The sequence below is a fragment of the Cimex lectularius genome, unplaced genomic scaffold (assembly GCF_000648675.2).
Source record: "Cimex lectularius strain Harlan isolate CLEC.00 unplaced genomic scaffold, Clec_2.1 scaffold74, whole genome shotgun sequence".
NCBI classification, from domain to species: Eukaryota; Metazoa; Arthropoda; class Insecta; order Hemiptera; family Cimicidae; genus Cimex; species Cimex lectularius.
Window position 1 is genome coordinate 1190192 of NW_019392795.1, and position 19895 is coordinate 1210086.

Genomic DNA, 19895 nt, shown 5'->3' on the forward strand with positions numbered 1-19895 from the left:
AAACAAACAAAATAAATTGGATTTGAACAGACAAATAAAAATTATTAGCTTACACAGATATGTAATCACTAGCTTTTAAGGACTCTAATGTACCTTTCTAGTGCGATGCACTAGTATGGTTTTCTACTACAATAATATCTCATTTCTCAAATTATTCAGTTTGCTTCTGTCTATACTTGGTAGAAAAATGTCCATATGATCCCCTTAGGGACGGAATTTCAAAAAATCCTTCTAAACTGAATTGAAGACTTGTTATTAATCCATTCTCTGATTAGTGTCCTGACTGAACTGTCAGATAATTCACCATGTTTTTAAGTAGGTAGATATTTAAGTTTGATCTTTCCCTGCGCTGCTGTAACAAGACAAAGGACAACATCTTCATTTATAAGGTGTGCGGAAGTGCTATACCAAGGTTTATGCCTTACTTGTAGCGCATGTGTATCATTTAAATCTTAATGAGGAAAAAAGGTTGATTCTAAATGTGTTTTGAACAGGTTTGATTTATCTTCGATCTGTAAACTAAATAGAAAGAAGGAGAAAGATTAGGTATATTTGATCAAAGAATGAATTGAAGCAGATGTTATGCCCTCCTGTAAGACATGAAGTACTTTATTTACTTTTAGTTAACTTTTTTAGTTGATTAATTTGACAAAATACTGTCTGCTTTGAGTGATTTATTTTGTTGATTTTTTTTCTCAACTTAACAGTTTATTTATTATAGTTGAAAAATGGCAAAAAGGAGCGAAAATTCAAAAGGTGGGGTTGAGATGGGAAGTTGGTGTCCTAGTGGATCGAGGTCACGATAGCTCAAGTGGTAGAGCAGCAGCGTATCTAGCCAAAGATTGTGGGTTCGAATCCCGCTCGTGCCATTGACTTTTTTATCTCAACTAAAAACCCTAATTAATTGTAATATATTAATTGGTCAAGCGGACCACAAAATTAGTGAATTTAATGACTGAAAATGAAGTATACTTCACTAAAGCTCTCCGTGGCCATTTCATTTGTCTTCGAGAATCCAATGCGATTACAAGACATTGAAAAATGGCAAAAAGGAGGGAAAATTCAAAAGGTGAGGTTGAGATGGGAAGTTGGTGTCTGAGTGGATCAAGGTCACGATAACTCAAGTGGTAGAGCAGTGGCGTATCTAGCCGAAGATCGTGGGTTCGAATCCCGCTTGTGCCAATGACTTTTTTATCTCAACTAAAAACCTTAATTAATTGTAATATATTAATTGGTCAAGCGGACCATGAAATTAGTGAATTTAACAGTTTATGTATGCATGTGTTCATCATATGCATATATATTTTCAATTTTAGGAGAGATTTGTCACTCTCTCAAGACTCCAAATTATTGAACTGTTGAATGGTTCAGATCCCCGGGCTATCATACAGTATGGTCACCATGCTTGGAAATATAGATTCCATTTAGTCCAGGAAGTTAATTTTTAATTTCGTACACACTTTTTCGTAGTAAATAGCACAATAATATAAAATAGAAATCTGAATGAAAAAAGTCACAAATTTTCTGTTTTTATTAACACAGTTTTATGTTTAATTTTGAATTTTGAATCGTGTGACAATTTACAATGAACTCCGACAACAGATGGATTTAATTCCATATGGTACATACTTTCATAAATATATTTCATTGCTGTGCACAAAATTGTGTATTTCCATCTATCTATCTAATGTGCGAAGAAATGGCAGATGGAAGAAAACAAAATGTAAAAAAACTTTCTTTTTTGTAAGAAAACAAAGTTTGACAGGCAATAAGCTTACATATTTTTCTTCATAGTTGAAACATAGATATGTTATTACTGTAAGACAAAAATGACATATTTGTCCCTTAAGATGTGGGGCAATCCAACGTATAATTATTGTATTGGCATGTTCGGTTCCAGATCGTACTCCAATACTGGAATCCATACTCTTCCTTCAGTTTTAGAGCACACTTCACCTGTTCAGTAATGTCGTCTTGACGGAGAGCTGTGTATAAAATCAGTATTTATTAATCCTTTTGAACAGTGCCATTCCTTCTTGATACTTACTTTGGCACGTCACATTGCACGTTCCACTAGTTTCATTGGTCGTCGAGCAGTGAGCATTCGATATCTGTACAAATAGTACAAAGAATAAATCACCGTCTCTTAATGATACTATAAAGCGTAAACTATACCTTGTATAAACCGACGAAATACATAGTGTTAAAACGAGTACTGTTTTTTGAATTCAAGTTACTTGCTTGTTCAGCTATGCAAATCCCTTAAAAACAATAACATTGAAACGAAGTGCATAGGAAGTTATGCCAAATCGAACAGAAAAACATTCAAAACAACTTACATTTAGGCAAATCACTTGTGTTGGCCCCTTTTTCTGTTAGCTCCTTTGCAAGTTCGCATTTAGTAAACTTTTTCAATTCTGTCCCAACAACAAAAACGGCAACAATTGCAAAAATCACTTTGAGAAAATTCCTATAAAAAATTACATTAAATTACATGTATTTATTTTATTTTAATAAATAAATAAATTCAACACCTTAACTCATACATGGCTGGTGACGAACTCAATACTACCAAAGAATTTACAATAGAAACTCTTTATAACAAGTGCGTTAGCTCAACAAATATTGTCTCTGGCATAGGCAACAATGGCTCATGCAATTTAATCAATCATTAATTCACTTTGAAAGAAAAATCAAATAAACAAAGCCCAATATTTGCTTTTTGAACTTCAAAAAGCTGCTGAGTACAAGTTTTTGAAAAAATAAAAAATTTTTTAGTTAAAATTTTTCACTTATTCAATTGTTTCAAAATATTCTCAAAAACTGCAAAAATGTGATCACTTTTTCTACCGATCCATAGAAAATTTTACATGCTTTTAGAACTTTACAACTTTTACAATATTTATTTTGTTTTTAAATTATTATATATTACCATCTGTACTGATATATTCATTATATTATGTGATACAATATTGATAATTTACAAATATCCATTGTTGCTCTCCCAGCTTTCTGAATTTATGAACTATTCATAAGGAGGTCATCTCCGCTTCGATAGCCATACTGGGTTGTAGGGATGGATATATTGGACATGGATCGTTCTGATGTGTTAGGATGTGATAGTTTTTCATTGGAATGTGGAACATTTGGTGGGGATTAATTTATTTTATTTACAAAGGGTATTTTGAGGTCGTTGTGGAGGGTGGTATTGGGAGAAAAGTTGGGAGTGTTGATTATGATTTTGAGGACTTTGGATTGGAAGAACTGAATTCATTGGATATTAGTAGATTTGTGTATTTTAATGTATTAATGTGATATTGATTTAATTTTTATTATTATTATGATTATTACTTTTATCAAAACATTTAATTATTAATTTCATATAATATTATATTTTAGTCAAATTTTATTTTTAAATCATTAATGTCATTATAAATGTCATTACTTTAATTATTATTCCTTATAAATTATATAAATATACTATTATATTATTTCATTGTAAATTTTAGCCTACTTTTTAAACAGTTACTTTTCTAATATTTGTACATATAAAAAATGGGTGTGGCTGCCTGTTAAATAAATCTGTCATCCAGGTAAAATAAATAACTGATTAAAAATTGCACTTTTCGTGATTGTTGTTATTTTAGTCCGCAGGGTGTTATTTGGTATGGTAGTGTAAATGATGTGACCAAAGGCATTCAGAAAAGTAGAATTTGATTTCGATACTTTAGAGCCAAGGATATATTAAAGACTCCTTGTAAAAGGCTTAATTCCAGAAATAGTCATATCATTGAACTATTTATTGTAGTTGTGACCATGTTAACTTGCGCATCTGGTCATATTTACTCAGTTGTTCCCTTTAAAATTCTATTACCGTAAGCTAATATTGAATCTTGTCAAAAAAACTTGACAAACATAAATGAATAGTTTTCGTTCATTCACTGCCTTCCCAATGGCCGATTCAATATTTATTCGTTTTCAGGCTTAACATACAAAAATTAATTGGCCTCTTTGACAAACGCTTAGAGAGAACACAGGCATGTGTGTACGGAAATAAACTGTTTGACATGACAACAACTTTTCTAAAAATATATTTATACACAATTCTCTATGCAGAAAAGTACTCTCATGTTCTGTACAATGGTGTAAAATTATGTTAATTAATAATAGTGGTTGAAATGAATAGTTGGTGTTCAAGGACAGAAGTCATGATAGCCCAAGTGGTAAAAGCACCGGGTACTGATCCAGATGTCGTGGGTTCGAGACCCACTCATTACTCTAATTTTTCAACTCAACCATACTTTGCATAAAAAAATCTTTCACAAATAGAAAATTAGTAGACAAATCACTCATCTCCAATTGTTAAACTAGTTCCTTCCCAGAATTCACTAAAATATTTAGGCATGAATAAAAAAAAAAAAATAAATAAATTGGGAAGCACATATCAAAGAGACAAAGAAAGAACTTGATTTGCTGGAAAAGTTATAAATACAAAATAAAATAATAATTTATAATCACATATTAAAACCTAAATGGATTATAATATACAAATGTGGGGGTGTGCCAAAAGAAGCAATACAATCATAATACAACAGTTTCAAAACAAAGTTCTAAGAAATATGATAGATGGTCCTTAGTATGTTCACGATAGCGATATACACAGAGATGTGAACATCCCACACTTCAATATGGAGATCACGCAGTATGCTTGCTTATAAGCACTACCTTCATTTTCAAAACCACCCAAACACCAAGGTCTGCTTTATAGTCAGCAGTAAGATGAGTGAAGAGGACTTAGTTTTATAAGAGTTATGGGGTGAGCACAATTAGATAAACTGTGACATAATGAGTGACTGCAGATTTGTCTTGTATAGGGTAGTGATGTATATACATTGTATGTTTTATGCCTATTCAGTAGTCAACCTGAGTACAAATGAGATATTTTTTAGCATTTTAGGATATTGACTTATTTTATATAAAAGCAGAGTCTGTAACAGATCGAGACTTTCAAATGGCTGCAGATTGCAAAACATGCTTGAAAAACTAGAACAAAGTACAAACATGCTGCTATTTGCAGGCCCATAAACTTCCCAACTTCCCATGTTATATATGTCAATAAATATTATCCAGATGTCTGATCCATCATCACAAACCATTATTAAATTGAAATGCCTAAGAATTGTTTGTTATTTTATCTTATTTATGATTAAATAGTTTTATTAATTTTCTCTCTCTCTCTCTCTCTCTATATCTNTAAATTTTTTTTTTGCAGCCAGCGAATAGTTAAATAATCAAAAAAAAAATAAAATAAAATAAAAGGCTGAATAGTTGTGGCTTGACATTTTTCTGGTTGGTATTACTCAGAATAATTATATAACCAGCAAATAAATAGTTTACTGATTGATTTAAATGATTTAGTTTTAGTTTATGTACGGTACAAGATGCTACATGTTTTTTCTCATTTTTTCTAGATCAAGCAAATATATTTATGAAACAAAAAAATTCACATTTTAATTAAGATCTAAGCTCTTCTTGACAATAATCTTATCACCAAATAAGGAAAAGATGAATTTGTTTAATCTTTTAATTAAATTTTACAAGCATAGAATAGATATCATTATCACCAGTCACCATTGAAAAAGAAATAATACTTTTCACATTTAAATTAATTATCCTATATAATTTCCTTGTTAAACATATTTTAGAAATTGATAATTTGTCAGACAATACAATGACAAATAAGATCAAAAGAAAGGGTTAGACCAAAGTAGGAACCATGAAAATCAATGCCAAGGCAGATTTAAAAAATGTTGCTATACTTAAGAAGGATGTGCAACGTAAGGCAGTTACCAGTCTATGTGTGAATTTGTGTATTTGCATAATTGTTCAAGTTATTCAAGTAACATCAACCAAACAATTCAGGCACACAACAATAGTTAATAAAATCAGATGACCATTCATAGAAATGGGGATGGACCAGATGTCTGTACGGATGGGAAGGATGTCAGCAGTATATATGGAGTACAGTTGTGGGCTGAGGACGCTGCCCTGAGGTACGCATCTACCCACCCTGTACAAAGGAGAGTGTGACAATCCGAACCATACTCTAACCTGTCGGACATTTAAGGAGTGTGCCCTTGAGTTTCCAGAGCAAACCCAGTTGCCTTGCTCGATCGAAAGAGAATGCGATGTGTCATCAATGCGATAGCATTGTTTGCAGTAAAACTAGAGCAATGATGGCGGAAATGACATACTTCTGATCTATAGACAGTTGTATTAATAAATGATAAATTGGAGATGCTATAGGAGAAATATTTTTATTTTATTTCACTATAAGCTTTAAGCTTAATTTTTTCCAAAATTGTATCAAACAAGACAATATTTAGTTTCTCTTGGAATACTGCAGTATACAAGCCATCAATTGTAGAAAAAGTATATATATTAAACAATATTTTTTCAAGATGTTTTGCGTTTTTGGGATTACTGACAGCCTTCGGGGGAGAAAATATTCACGGCATGTCTTTTATGCTCGTCGTAACTTCTCATCCGTAAAATATGAATACGGGAATAGGGCGAAATAAATTTTTCCAGCCGTCTGCGTACGGTGCTCGCATTCCCTCGGGAACGCCACTGAGCGAGAAGGTAGGAAGGACCCGGGTACCCCCTCTCGTCGCCTAGGCCCTCTTCCCAACGAGTTTATCTTCCAGTCTGCCTGCCCCGTTTGCCACAGACCCAAGTCGCAGAGTCATTCGGGAAAAACACGCTTCTGTAAGTCCAAATATTAAATTTACCTTACAAATCCAAGCCAAGATTAAGTCAAAATTAACGGGGAGAAAAAACAAATCAAAACGGAACATATTGTTGAAAAATGTTCATAAATAAATATAAATTTTTATTCAATGCGCGTAATTTCTCCATAAATTAGATGCTTTATTTCTTATTTAATATAAAATATACAATAAAGAAATAAAATTAGTAAATACTTGATTAAACTGTCGACTTTAATTTGCGCAATATTTCAAGATTTACACTGATGGGAAAAATAAACGCACCACTCTTAAATTTTAATGTATTTAGGTTTACTCATATTTTTCCTACCAGGCATAATAGGTTTGGTTGTAAAAATAAGACACTTAAAAATGTTTATTACCTAGGTTTTTTTCTTTACTAGTCGGCATCCGCCACGCCAATCGAAAAGGAACGGTGATTTTAGTTTATTAATTCTTTAAACCAGATTGTCACTTTTTTAGCATCCAGTAGATCCAAATTAGGCATTCTTTGTAGCAGAAGGGACATTTTTGTAAGCAGTCCATGCTTGACCACAACGTCGACAGTTTCCTTCTTCCTCTTGAAGTGGCGGGACATGCTGGAAAAGTGTGGTCGGCATCGGCTCCTGTCCTTTTATCGCAATGGCAGATGTTTCGGTCGGCAAAACCGATTTTATACATGTGGTATGGGACCCTGTTATGATTAAATCGGAGTCTTACAATACAGTGAAAAAACGACGTGGCAAGTTAATAATCCGGCTGAACCAACGCTTGAAGTGTATCCTAGGTTGTATCTCTGCGTAATACAGCCCTTTATTGGTCTTTTCCTGGTCATTACACGTTGCCAACGGATTTTAAAATGTTTTACTTGAGAGATAAAATCATAGTCTGTCGTAATATTTACCACCTTTCAAATACTCCGTATTTTATTTGCCAGATCATCGACTTTTATATTGAACCGATTGTCACCATGTCACTTTACCCATGAAAAGTACCCATCCCTTTTCTTAAAGTCATTAAAGCATCATAGCGGATATTGTGTATCATAGGGTTTCTAGGATGTTTATTGGATTTAAGTGGATTAAAAAAACAAAAAATTCAAAAACAAATAAAAATGTACAAAAACTTTTAGTCCCCTTTGATACCAATTATTTCCACCACTGACATGAATCAAGTCCGTTAAACGGGGAAAAGATTTCTGATAAAATCCTGAATAATTATTTCCCATTCATCAAGAACAGACGTTTCCAACTCTTCTAGGGTATTAGGACCTGGGTTTCGCCGACGTATTCGTCGCTTAAGTTGGCCCAAAAATCTGGCCATACCACATCTCAATTCCAACCTGATTCAAGTAGTCATGCACAATACGTACTCTATGAGGCAAGAATCTCTCACCGATCCACATCAAATGACACTAATGTTCTTCGATCATGTATCTTGTAAGTACTGTGAAGTTAGAGTTCTTCCTCGTAACCAATTCGGTGCGGGCGTCCGAGGAAATTCTACCCCAGAACATCAATGTCCCATTATGGAATCCCACCTGAGCAACATAGGGTATATCTTTTTCCTGAGCTTCTCGATTGAAAATACGATCATCTGAAGATTTGAACTCATATCTCATCAATCTTCCAATGTCCAATTTAAATGTTCCATGCGAATTGAAGCCTGGTCAGGTTCTGAGATGTGATAAGAAGAGGTCCACGCGCCGGGTGCCGGGTGCCGGGTCCTGACTTTATTGAACCTTCTTCTTCGTAGTCATGGAGGAAATGAAGCATTTCGGATTTATCTTATCAGATTTCTTATCTCTTTTCCAGTTATGCTGCGGTTAGAGCCTGATAACCGATGAATCTATCATCTCTCTTGCTCGAAGACCTAACTCGACCTGTCCTGGCTTTCTAGTGCTAGCTAAGCCCTGTTTCTCTGAAGCGCCGAAGAACCTTTCCTATTGTAGAGTGGTTTACACTGAATCTCCTGGCGACTTTCCGCTGGCTGTTTCCTCCTTATAATGATTTTGTCACCCTGACACTGTCCTACTCACTCAAATGTCTTACAAGAAACAGTAAAAAAGGCTTAAGAATAAGAATATCACATGAAATCGACGAAGGAAAAAGTTTAACTGAAAGTGATCTTTAGGCGAAGCAGAATGGAAGGGCAGAATGTAAATAGATTAATCAGTGAATAAGTAAACAAAGCATTACTTACTGACTAACTTAATTACCCGTAACTAATGTAGAATATTGGATTATGGATTATAACTCAATATGAAAAAATGTAGCAATAGACAGTGACAACAAGATTACACGTCACCCAAGATAATTAAAATAAAAACATGCAATTAAAACTACCTATGACTCAATATAAAAAATGCATCAACATACAGTGACAACAAGATTACACGTGACCAAAGAAAGACAAAAAAATTTAATATCTTCGAAAAAAAAATCAAAAGCAAACTCCAATAAATGTTTGCCCAACGTTTGATAAAAAGAACTCAGAGAATCAAAACCTTCGAAAATATTTAAGCGATAAATTCTATCCGCGACTAACTAGAATCCCTAACTAGTGGGTCCGCGGCTAACTCCGGGAAAAATTTCTAATTGGATGAATAAATAAAATTTAAAAACTAACAGCAATGTGCAATGAAAACGAAATTTTGTCATTTTGCAGCAGCAGTCTGTTAATCAAATACCAGCCTTAAGAAAGTTTTGGATGAGTTTGTACAAACCATTGAAGTTAAGACTTTTCGCAATACTATGATGATGACGATATGGGAAGCCTCCATCATTCCCTGTTCACCATTCAGAAGTGAAGTGGCTGTCTCGTGGGAAAGCACTTTCACGATTATAGGAATTACTCTGTTGATGGACCATAATGTCAAATTGGCCAACGTTTTCAATGATAAGAAATGGCCGGAACTGTCGTATTTATCAGATATTTTCATTAAAATGAATGATATGGGTCTTTCTTTGCAAGGGAAGAGTATCACAACTTTCGATGTTAATGACAAAGTTTGCGCCTTCAAAATAAAAGTTTTGGGTTGAATCTGTTGAGATGGAAAAGCTGGAGAACAAACTGGAGCTTGCGAATTCGAAGTTAGATGCCCTTTGAGCACACTTCCCAAGTGCTTCAGATACAATTATGCAAGACTAATGGATGGTCAAACCGTTTTTAGTTTCGACAATGCCAAAAAGTCTGTGTTCATGTGAGTACGAATTTGGATAGACATTAGTTCAGACTCTACCTTGAAATCTCCTTTCGAATCTGATAGTTACACCCATTTTTAGCTCGGTCTCCATAACAAAAGATTTCAACCGCTCGTTGAAAATGCAAAACATGTTCTTCCATTTGCCTCAACTTAGCTACGCGAATCCCGATTTTTTATCTATACAGCCGCTAAAACTAAATACCGATCTGTCTAAATGCTGAACCCGTCATTCGACTCCAGCTGTCAAAAATTAAATTCAACATACCCAAATTATGCGGGGTAAAACAACCTCTCAACAAACAATCTCATTAATTCATTAATCAAAGTTAAATATGTCAATCTAATGTTCGTTTAAATAGTTATATCCTCCTCCATCGACAGGCTCCATATACTGACTCTATCAATAGAAATGGACTGGCTAATTTATAAAATTTTAATTTACCAAATACTTTAAGCATCCAATTTTAAATACTTAAATGATAGGAGTCCGCCCTGGATTTTGTTCTGTGAAATGGGTCCGGTGGCTATAAAGTTGGGAAGCCCTGATCTAAACCAATAAGGATAAACGCTTCAGTTATTTACCGGTGTTTTCTTTTTCCCTCTGTCCCTTGGGTTTCTGGTTGAATAAATCATCCCTGACACAATGCCATCATTACTCGTCTGTGACCGATACAGTTCTCGTTTTCAGACTTACAATTAGTCGCTTCAACTACGCGCCGATGATAATATACATAACGACAGCCCGTATACTGTCAGATTAAATTTGTTCTTATTCAGGTAATTGTGAGTACAGTTAAAATTTATATACATTGACTTAAAATATAGTATAAATTTACTTAATGCTTTTTATTGTTCTTATTTTATGGTGAAATATAATAAAATCTTGTGAAACATTTTTTCAACGATTTACTCTATAAAGCAATAACGTACGAAATGATGTTGAGCTTTATTTTATCTAGAAAATATTAATAACAATTTATGTACACAAATTAAAGTTGTACATAGCTAAACATAACAACTGATGTACACAAATGAAAGTTGTACATAGCTAAACATAACAATTTATGTACACAAATTAAAGTTGTACATAGCTAAACATAACAATTTATGTACTCAAATTAAAATTGTACATAGCTAAACATAACAATTTATGTACACAAATTAAAGTTGTACGTAGCTAAACATAACAATTTATGTACACAAATTAAAGTTGTACATAGCTAAACATAATAAATAGCTTCCATTAGAAAAATAATATGGAATGAAGTATTGTAGATATTTTTTGATAGGTTTTATTTTATTATCATGGGCATTATAAAGTATGACTAGGTTAGGGATGGAAAAAGGAATTTATTTTTTTGATAGTCAGACAAAGGAGATAAAATTGTTTGGTTAGTCATTGATTTTAAGATTAGTATTTGGCTTTCAAATACCGAAGGAAAATTCGAAATTAATGCTAAGCAAACGAAATATGACAAAACGTAAAAAAATCTTCAAACGATCCGGCCAATTTTTGCCTCACTGACAGGTTTTGAGTACCAGATAACGTTTCCAGCATAAATAATTACATCATATAGAATACAAAAGAGCCTTTATTCTTTATATACGTTGTTTATACATTTTGTAAACCGTTATTATTTATTCGCTGACTTTTACTTCCGTTAGTTTCAATTCATGTTGACGGTATGCTTCCATTGAAATATTGAAGGACGGTCTGTGATAACTTTAAATCACAATGACATCTATAAAAATATTGAATGACCTCTCAATTTAGCTCAGTCACGTTCAATTCAGTTCTAAACCCTGGATAAAATCTTTGAACGGCTGGAGACTGAATTAAGGACTCGTACTCTTAAAATCCAGCTAACCTGTTTTTATGGGCCAAACCCATTATGAATTATTACTAATAGAACAAACTATTACATTTAACTAATTATAATTATTTTAGCTAGAATCTATGCTTCTTTTAGAACAGTTTTGTTTTCTTTTTAAAGGGAAAGTTGAATAGCTAATAACCAAGACTGACTTTTAAAATAGTCGTAATTTCGGCCTGGATTATGTCGCCTCGGATAGATAACATACGAAGATAATCCCTAAATGCAAATAACTTTGTACAATTTGAAGGCTAATAAACAATAGCAAAACAAAAGGATTAGTGTACATACCATCTAAGAAGGATAATATAAAAAAAAACATATGAATTGTTCATGATGTTGGATTGTTGCTATTAACGAGACAAGGCGCACTATAGGATTAGAAAATATTTTCGATCCTCGATACTCAAATTTTAAAATTAACCCCAGAGATATTTGGCCAGGACGATGTTTGTAATCTAGAAGCATAGCACTTTCATATTTTGGTTATCAACATCTTAAGCAAAACCAAACCCATGGAAAGAAAAAGTAACATGGGTGCCACCACCAACATACTTTGTGGTTATACAATCTAAGGTAAAATTTTTTATCGAATTTGCCAATAGCCAACAACGTTATTTTGAGAAATCTATTAATCCAGTGAAGCCAAACCGAAGTAGCACAGCATCAGCCTTATGTTATTTCTGGTTACTCATAATAATTTTAGTTAAGAAACCAAGTTATTTTTTGGTATCTTCAACATTTTTAGCTAAGACAAATAATTGTTTCAAATATGGGCATCAGCCAACAAAGTCATTTTATGTTATCTATGACGTCAATAAAACTAACCCAAAACAGTATTCATAGCCATCAGATATCAACATTACTGTGTTGTTACACAAGACAATTTTCTCTTAAGTAAACCAAAGTAACTCATATTTGCCAAAATCCAAAAAATTTATATTGATGTTATTCGTTATTTTAGCAAAGCCAAACCAAAATATCACCGTTCGACCATCTGTCAACAAGGTTATGTTAGGTTAGCCATATCTTCATCAAAACCAAACCAAAATCGCACACATAGCCATCAGCCAATATCGTAGCCATTAATTCAAGTGCCATATTTTTAAACTTTTTGTGACCTTGTTATTTTTAGGAGTCTCTAGTCCTAGAATAAAATCTTTCTCTTTCGCTCTCTCTCTCTCTCTCTCTCTCTCTCTCTCTCTCTCTCTCTCTCTCTCTCTCTCTCGCAGAAATTCCAAACTATAAAAGGAAGAAGCTATGTCCATATTGTATAAATTTTAGGACAGGATAGTATCGGGTATCCATGCTATACCAAAAAAGCAGATATTCCAAAAAAGTTACCTGTTAAAATAATTAAGACTTGACTCGACTCGTGAATTTTACACTGTCTCAAATTTGTGTACTAATTACAATTTATGCCAGTCAAATCTTTTCATCCTTCGGAAGTAAAATACCTCATTCAAAATTTTCTAAGTAGAAAATCCCCTGGATTGATCAAATTGCTTCTACCATACTTCGAAATCTTTCACAAAAGGCCATAGTTTTCCATGGAAATATTCTGTCGTTATTCTCACAAACCTCCCAACCACATATCCTCTTACAGACTCATCAGCTTACTTCCTTTAATTTCCAAAACCAAATTAAAGCGCTTAATATCCGACCTAGATACTCATGAAAACGTACCTTCTCACTATTTCGGTTTCCACCCTCATCATTCCGCGATCCAACATGGTTTCAGAGTTGACGACACTACTCTGCTCTAGAGAATAAAGAGGGCTTGGGTGCGTTCCTAGATGTAGCACAGGCTTTTAATAGGGTCTAGCTTTATAAATTTGAACACGCTTTATCCTGAAATTCTATCTAACTGACTGCTGCTGCAGAGGGAGGTGCGGCAACGAGTCCTAAGTCAGTCAGATACAAGCCGGCGTCTCACAAGGGTGCACTCTTGGTCCATCTTGATCCATTCAAAAACAAGATTTTTGTCCTATTTTGCTCAGACTAATTGATGTGATTTCTTGCAAAACTTAACCGAACTGTTCTGTGCTTTGTCAGAAGTTCTGGACCAGTGGCAGACCTTCTCGCACGTAATCCAGCTTTTGAAAGTGCCTCAGTACGTAAACTGACATTAACATTTCTAACTTGTTGAAGTCGTTGCTTGATCTCAATATGGATAGAATGTCGATTACGGGTTACATTCGAAATAATAAAACAGATCTCTGTGAGATGTGAAATTATCACGACCTGATCCATGCCTTGTTGGGTAACCTCCAGAATCGATTGGAAGACCCTTCGGTCATTTGTTCTGGGACTTTCAAGCACCCTGACCACATACCCTTGACTTCTTCCATCTTCCAACAATGCTATCATTCTAGCCGAATTTGCATCACTTAAAACAATCACTCAAACAAATTTGAAACCTAAAAATGGTACAACTTTTAAAAAATCAAACTACTGGAACGATAGATTACAAAAAAACAATGAAGAGATTGACTATTCAAAGCTTTATTTATAAAATCCAATCGTAAACACAAGTGGGAGTTTTATTTGTGTTTTATTTACCTTTAAACGGAAATATTGCTGTAAGATAATCAGTGGAGGTTAGATAATCTAATAGTTAATTAAACTCTTAAGGGTGGCCACTATTTTGGCTTTGTTAAGGGGGACGACCAGGTTGGTGTGTCACGGATTTTGTCCAAACTTTTTTGGTGGTTCTACACTACGTAATATCGGACGTCTATCCGTGAATTGTGAATAAGCTCTGGGTTCGCAAAAAAAAAAAAAAATGTTGAAATAATTTGTTGCAGTCGTGAGGAGAGGTCAAGAATTGGGTAGTTTAGAAAAACACGTTTTTTATTTTTTTGGCCGACGTTTCGACCTTTATTTAGATCATCTTCAAGGCATAAAGTGTGGTGCAATTCTTGTGGTGCAATATTGGTTTTGTGTGATATTGTTGACAGTTGAAATTTTCCTTTTTTAATCCCCGAATATAAACGTCTTATGTCCTTCAAATACAAAGCAGCCTCATCCACAAGGATGCAGCAGTTCAACCACCAACTGTACACAACAGTTACTTCGAATAAATTCAATCTGTTAGAAAATCTGGCTGCATTTCCTCATGTATTTATCTACGTTTGCAGATAGAGCCCAATTTAAAATCTCGAACGACAAAGATTTTGACTTCCTTTAGATATAATCCATATATTCTTTTAAAAAACTCATTCTAGGATATCCTCGAATAAAAATTGCGTGAATAGTAAATTAGAATCAAGTCCATGAAATACAGATAAGGTAGATACTCTTCTGACGTTGTTCCCACCTGGTATTGGAAACATCTCTTATCTGTGCCCTCCTATAAACCGGTTTTAATAATTCAATTTAAAAAATTGGTAAAACTTCTTTTAAAATTTTTATTACTATTCAGGAACTAGCTGTAGTTTCTTTTTAGATGAGTAACATATTTTATACATTTATTCCCTAAACGCGATTTGAAGAGTTGAGCACAATTGGAGGAGTCTTCAACCACCAATTCAAAACACCTTAAATATAAATGATTCGGTAGTGAATCTCAAATGAAAAACATGGTGTACAACATATTTTATCGCCTTTTTTGGTAAATACTAAAATGACTATAAATGCTTCACATAAAACTTTTAAAGACTTCAGCCCTTTTTAAAAATATAAATTTTTAATAGTCAGTGCCTTCAAATTTCCTTAAAATTTCTAAAAGATGGAATAATATTAATTTCTGTCAACTCAAAAAAAAAATTCTTAAAGAAATGTAATTGAGAAAATATCACACACACACACACACACACACACACACACACACACACACACACACACACACACACACACACACACACACACACACACTTAATTTGCCAGTAGATTCTACTTTCAAAATGGTTGGTAAGGTGGAAAATTTAAAAAAATAAGGTAATTTTGAATGAATTTATTAAACGATCCATTTCTTCATCTTTAAAAAAAGTAATTAAAAAAGAAATTGCACCTCTAAAAAAAGATATTAAATGGAGTACGTTTTCTGAAATTTACTGGTCTCTAGGTTTGGAAATAGTACTTTAGAATCACTATAGTAAGTTTTTCATCTTAAAAAAAATATTTTTCAAAGTTTTCCCTACTAAAACGTTTATTTCCCGAACGTTTACAAGTTTAGTATTGACAACTTCGTGCAATCTGAAAAAATCAGAAAATGTGAAATAACTCCTAAACTGCTGAGATTCGGACCATAGTTTATTAGGACTTTTTGGGTCCATTTTGAATGTAGAATCTACGGGCAAAGTAATACGAGTAGCCAGACACGCTGTATAAGGAGTATGGGGGATAATTGTTACAAATTTATTTTGATATTTACTCAGGACAGGTTGCATGTTAAATAGTTCAAAATGGTGTTCAGTACAAATTGGAAGTTCCATAAAGTAGATTATTTGATCCACTTCAACATTACAATATATTTACAACATATTTTCGTACTAACGATATTATTAACTGAACATCTGAACATCTAAGCACATTTTATTTCTTTAATGATTTTCTAATTTCTTTAATTCTGAAAACAATTCATGAATGCTAATTATGGAAGGGTGAATTGTCCCTATTTTACAAAAAATTTCAATTTATTTTTTTCAATTTTTTTTCAATTTCTTCTAGTGTTCAAGAGTAAGTGATATAATGTTTACTTTTATTATTTCAATAATTGCTATATTTTTTATCACATATTTCCCAATTAAATTTACCTTTACTTCCAACTCCTCATCATTTATCTGAAGGGTTTTAATTTTTTCGGAGAAATCGTTTATTATTTTATTATTTATGGAGTACATTAAATTTAATTGATACTTCAAATTACTTTCATTGGATTTAACATTACCAATGAATTTGTAGGCTTCTCCATCCTATCGAGGTTTCCAGTTATAATTTTTATTAGACTAACAATAACGTTAATCGTGGGCACGTTCATTCGGGCTGGAGGATAATGAATGTGCGGATGAGGCGGCGAAGGCCGGGACGTCCCACCCTCCAGACCGGTCCATCGCGATCAGGCCTTCTGACGCCAAGCTAGCTGTAAAGAAAGATGGCAGCGTCAGTGGGCGGGTCGTCCGTTTGCGCGTTAAGAGCACGATACGTAGATGGCCCCCCGAGAACCTGAGCCGGAAACAAGGAATCGTCCTTACGCGATTAAGAATAAGACATACGCGGTTGACACATGGGCACCTGTTCTTGGGCCAAAGCCCGCGCAGGTGCCCCTTATGTAGAGAAAGGTTGCTCGATGTGTCCCACATACTGGAAACATGTCATGCCTTGACTCGCTACAGGGAGCTTGTAGGCATGCCTTCCAATCTGAAAATGGTACTCGAGCACTGCAGCGGGTTTCTAGGTCCCCTGTTCCGCTTTTTAGGGGAAATAGGGTTTTTTTATTGTATAATATGTCTTATGTGTTGTATGTCTATAAGTTTTGTCTGAGTGCATGTATTTATTAGCGCGAATGGTGGGGTGAGGGTGAAATATAACGTCATCATCGCCCCTCGAACGTTGAGAGCGTATGAGTGTGTGTTCGGAGGAATAATATCAAGTATTCCACCGACCAAACGGAATGAGTGTACTGTATGGATGTATTTATGTGTATGAATGTATTTATTTGTATGAATGTAGTGTTTGAAAGGGTAAATAGAATATTGACTTAGTTGGGGACTAAAATGACCTAGATGTCGGAAGTCCCAGTCAAAAAAAAAAATTGATAAATACAACACAATACAATACAACCTAGTATTTCCTAGGTTGCTTTTCCAGTCCATCACACTCGTCGTCCTCCTTTCATCACCCAATCCCCCCAGTTCAACTCCTCACATCACACTCGTAAACCCGCTCATCCCCAATTGACCTTATCCTTCCGCAACATACAACCCATACCTTCGAAAGACCCTTGATGATCCGAGCCCCTAAACTCTGGAACTCCCTACCCCTTTCTATTACTCACGCTGCCTCCTTTTTTTCCTTTAAATCCCACCTGTATAATCACCTCCTCTCCCTCCAAACAGAGACCTTACGTTAATAATTGATATTTTTATTTAATATTCTTGTAATTTTTTCTTATAGCTTGCCTTACTTGTATACATTGTACCAAGATTTTTATTTCATTTTATTTGTAATTTCATAGAAGGAACTTGCTTTATTTATTTCATATATATTGCTCTTAGGGGGCACCAGTCTCAGAATAAAGTTATTTTTCTTCTTCTTCTTTATTTCTCTTTGTTGTGTGGGCAATTAAATGATTTATTTTATCCTCTATAAACATTCTAGTTTGGTTGATCAAGTTAAAATTGGATAAGGTTTCATCTGTAATTGATTTATTAATAAAATCGTAATGACTACGATACTATTTAATTCCGAGAACAAATGTTTTAACTCGAAATAATGAATCAATGTATGTGATATCTCCAGTTTTCTTTTTCTTCAAGTGCCATGTCCTCGTAGACGTTGGCGATCAGTAGCTGAACTGGTTTCGATCCAAACCTATTCTAAATAGATCAGCTGTGTTCACTGCGGACCATTGGCTTAAGTTCTTAAGCCAGAATGTTCTTCTACGCCCTCGGCCACGCTTCCCATCTATTTTTTCTTGCAGGATAACCTGCAGTAGATGATATTTCTCATTGCGCATTATGTGTCCAAAATATTGTAATTTTCTTCAATTTACGGTATTGAGGATTTCCAGCTTTTTATTCATGCGCTATAACACAGCCATATTAGTGACTCTGGCTGTCCAAGGTATCTTCAGAATTCGTCTGCACGTCCACATTTCGAATGCTTCCAACTTCCGGCATAATGTGTCTGTAAGGATCCAAGTTTCAACTCCATAGAGAAGTAAACATATAGGGTCGAAGTATTCGAATACGAAGCCTGACAAATAAGTCCCGGTTTGTCAAGACTTTCCTCATTTTCTGGAAGGAATTTATAGATTGTTCAATTCTACAACGGATTTTACATGCAGGGTCCCAGTTATCCTTGACATAGCACCCCAAGTATTTATAAGATGATATTCTCTCTATTATCTCACTGCCAATCTTGAGAAGGTTCTGTGAACTATTTGTTTTTTATTGATAACCATCCATTTTGTCTTCTCCACGTTAAGTCGTAATCCCATGGAACTGCTTTCTGTAGCAACAGAATCCAACAGACCTTGCTAATCTGCCAGACTTGATGCTAGCAGGACAGTGTCGTCAGCGTATCTTAAGTTATTAACAAGAACTCCATTCACCTCCACACCTTGGTTCTTTCCTTCCAGAGTATCCCGGAAAATTTTTTCTGAATTCTGAAAAAAGTAGAGGTGAGAGAATCCAACCTTGACCAACACCTTTCGTAATTGACACCTCTTCTGATATCTGACCATCTCTAGTTTTGCTGTCTCTAAATTAATTGGTATCCTTCTGGATTTTTGGTTTTGTATATGTCCTTTATGGTGTCGGTGTTGGAGGATGCGACAATCCTGTTGAAGACCGCGACAGTTCAGGAACATTTGGATAAGTTATAATTACTCTTTCGCGGGCGTTTAATGTTTGAAATGTGTGGGTATTATTATTATTATTTTTTTTTCTTACTTGAGCTTCCGACATCTCGGTCATTTCAGCCCCCAACTAAGTCTATATTCCATTTACCCTTTCAAACACTACATTCTTACAAATTCATACATATATAAAGCACTACATCCATACACATAAATACATCCATGTACACTCATTCCGTTTGGTCGGTGGATACTTGATATTCCTCCACCGACCTATACTCAAACTAATCTAGATTGGGGTCGATGGAGTACTTTTATAAATATTCCGCCATCGACCCTGAACACATACTCATACGCTCTCAACGTTCGAGGGGCGATGATGACGTTATATTTCACCCTCACCCCTCGCCATTCACGCTAATAAATACATGAACAGACAAAACATATAGACACACAACAGAAAAGACATATTATAAACAATAAAAAACCTCAATTTCCCCTAAAAAGCGGAAGAGGGGACCCAGAAA

At 34.4% G+C, this 19895-nt stretch overlaps 2 protein-coding genes across 3 annotated transcripts in view; one reads left to right on the forward strand and one right to left on the reverse strand.

The window, feature by feature from the left end:
• Window positions 1-1724: 1724 nt before the first annotated feature.
• Window positions 1725-19895, reverse strand: part of LOC106667626 (lysozyme c-1-like) — a 31763-nt gene continuing 13592 nt past the window's right edge. The window contains exons 1-5 of one of the 2 annotated variants that reach the window (XM_014395692.2): window positions 2535-2610; window positions 2340-2470; window positions 2176-2261; window positions 2048-2111; window positions 1725-1985 (exon numbers count right to left, since the gene is read on the reverse strand). In XM_014395692.2, coding sequence (XP_014251178.1) covers window positions 1846-1985; window positions 2048-2111; window positions 2176-2261; window positions 2340-2470; window positions 2535-2548 — 435 coding nt within the window. In that variant the 5' untranslated portion in view covers window positions 2549-2610 and the 3' untranslated portion in view covers window positions 1725-1845. Of the gene's footprint in view, window positions 1986-2047; window positions 2112-2175; window positions 2262-2339; window positions 2471-2534; window positions 2611-19895 lie in introns of those variants that run through there. The other variant, XR_001340607.2, reaches the window with a different exon arrangement.
• The window catches only part of LOC106667625 (alpha-1,4-N-acetylglucosaminyltransferase-like), a 36114-nt gene continuing 22804 nt past the window's right edge, over window positions 6586-19895 (forward strand). Inside the window, exon 1 of the mRNA XM_014395691.2 lies at window positions 6586-6768. The gene's annotated coding sequence lies outside the window, so the exon portion shown is untranslated. The remainder of the gene's footprint in view (window positions 6769-19895) is intronic.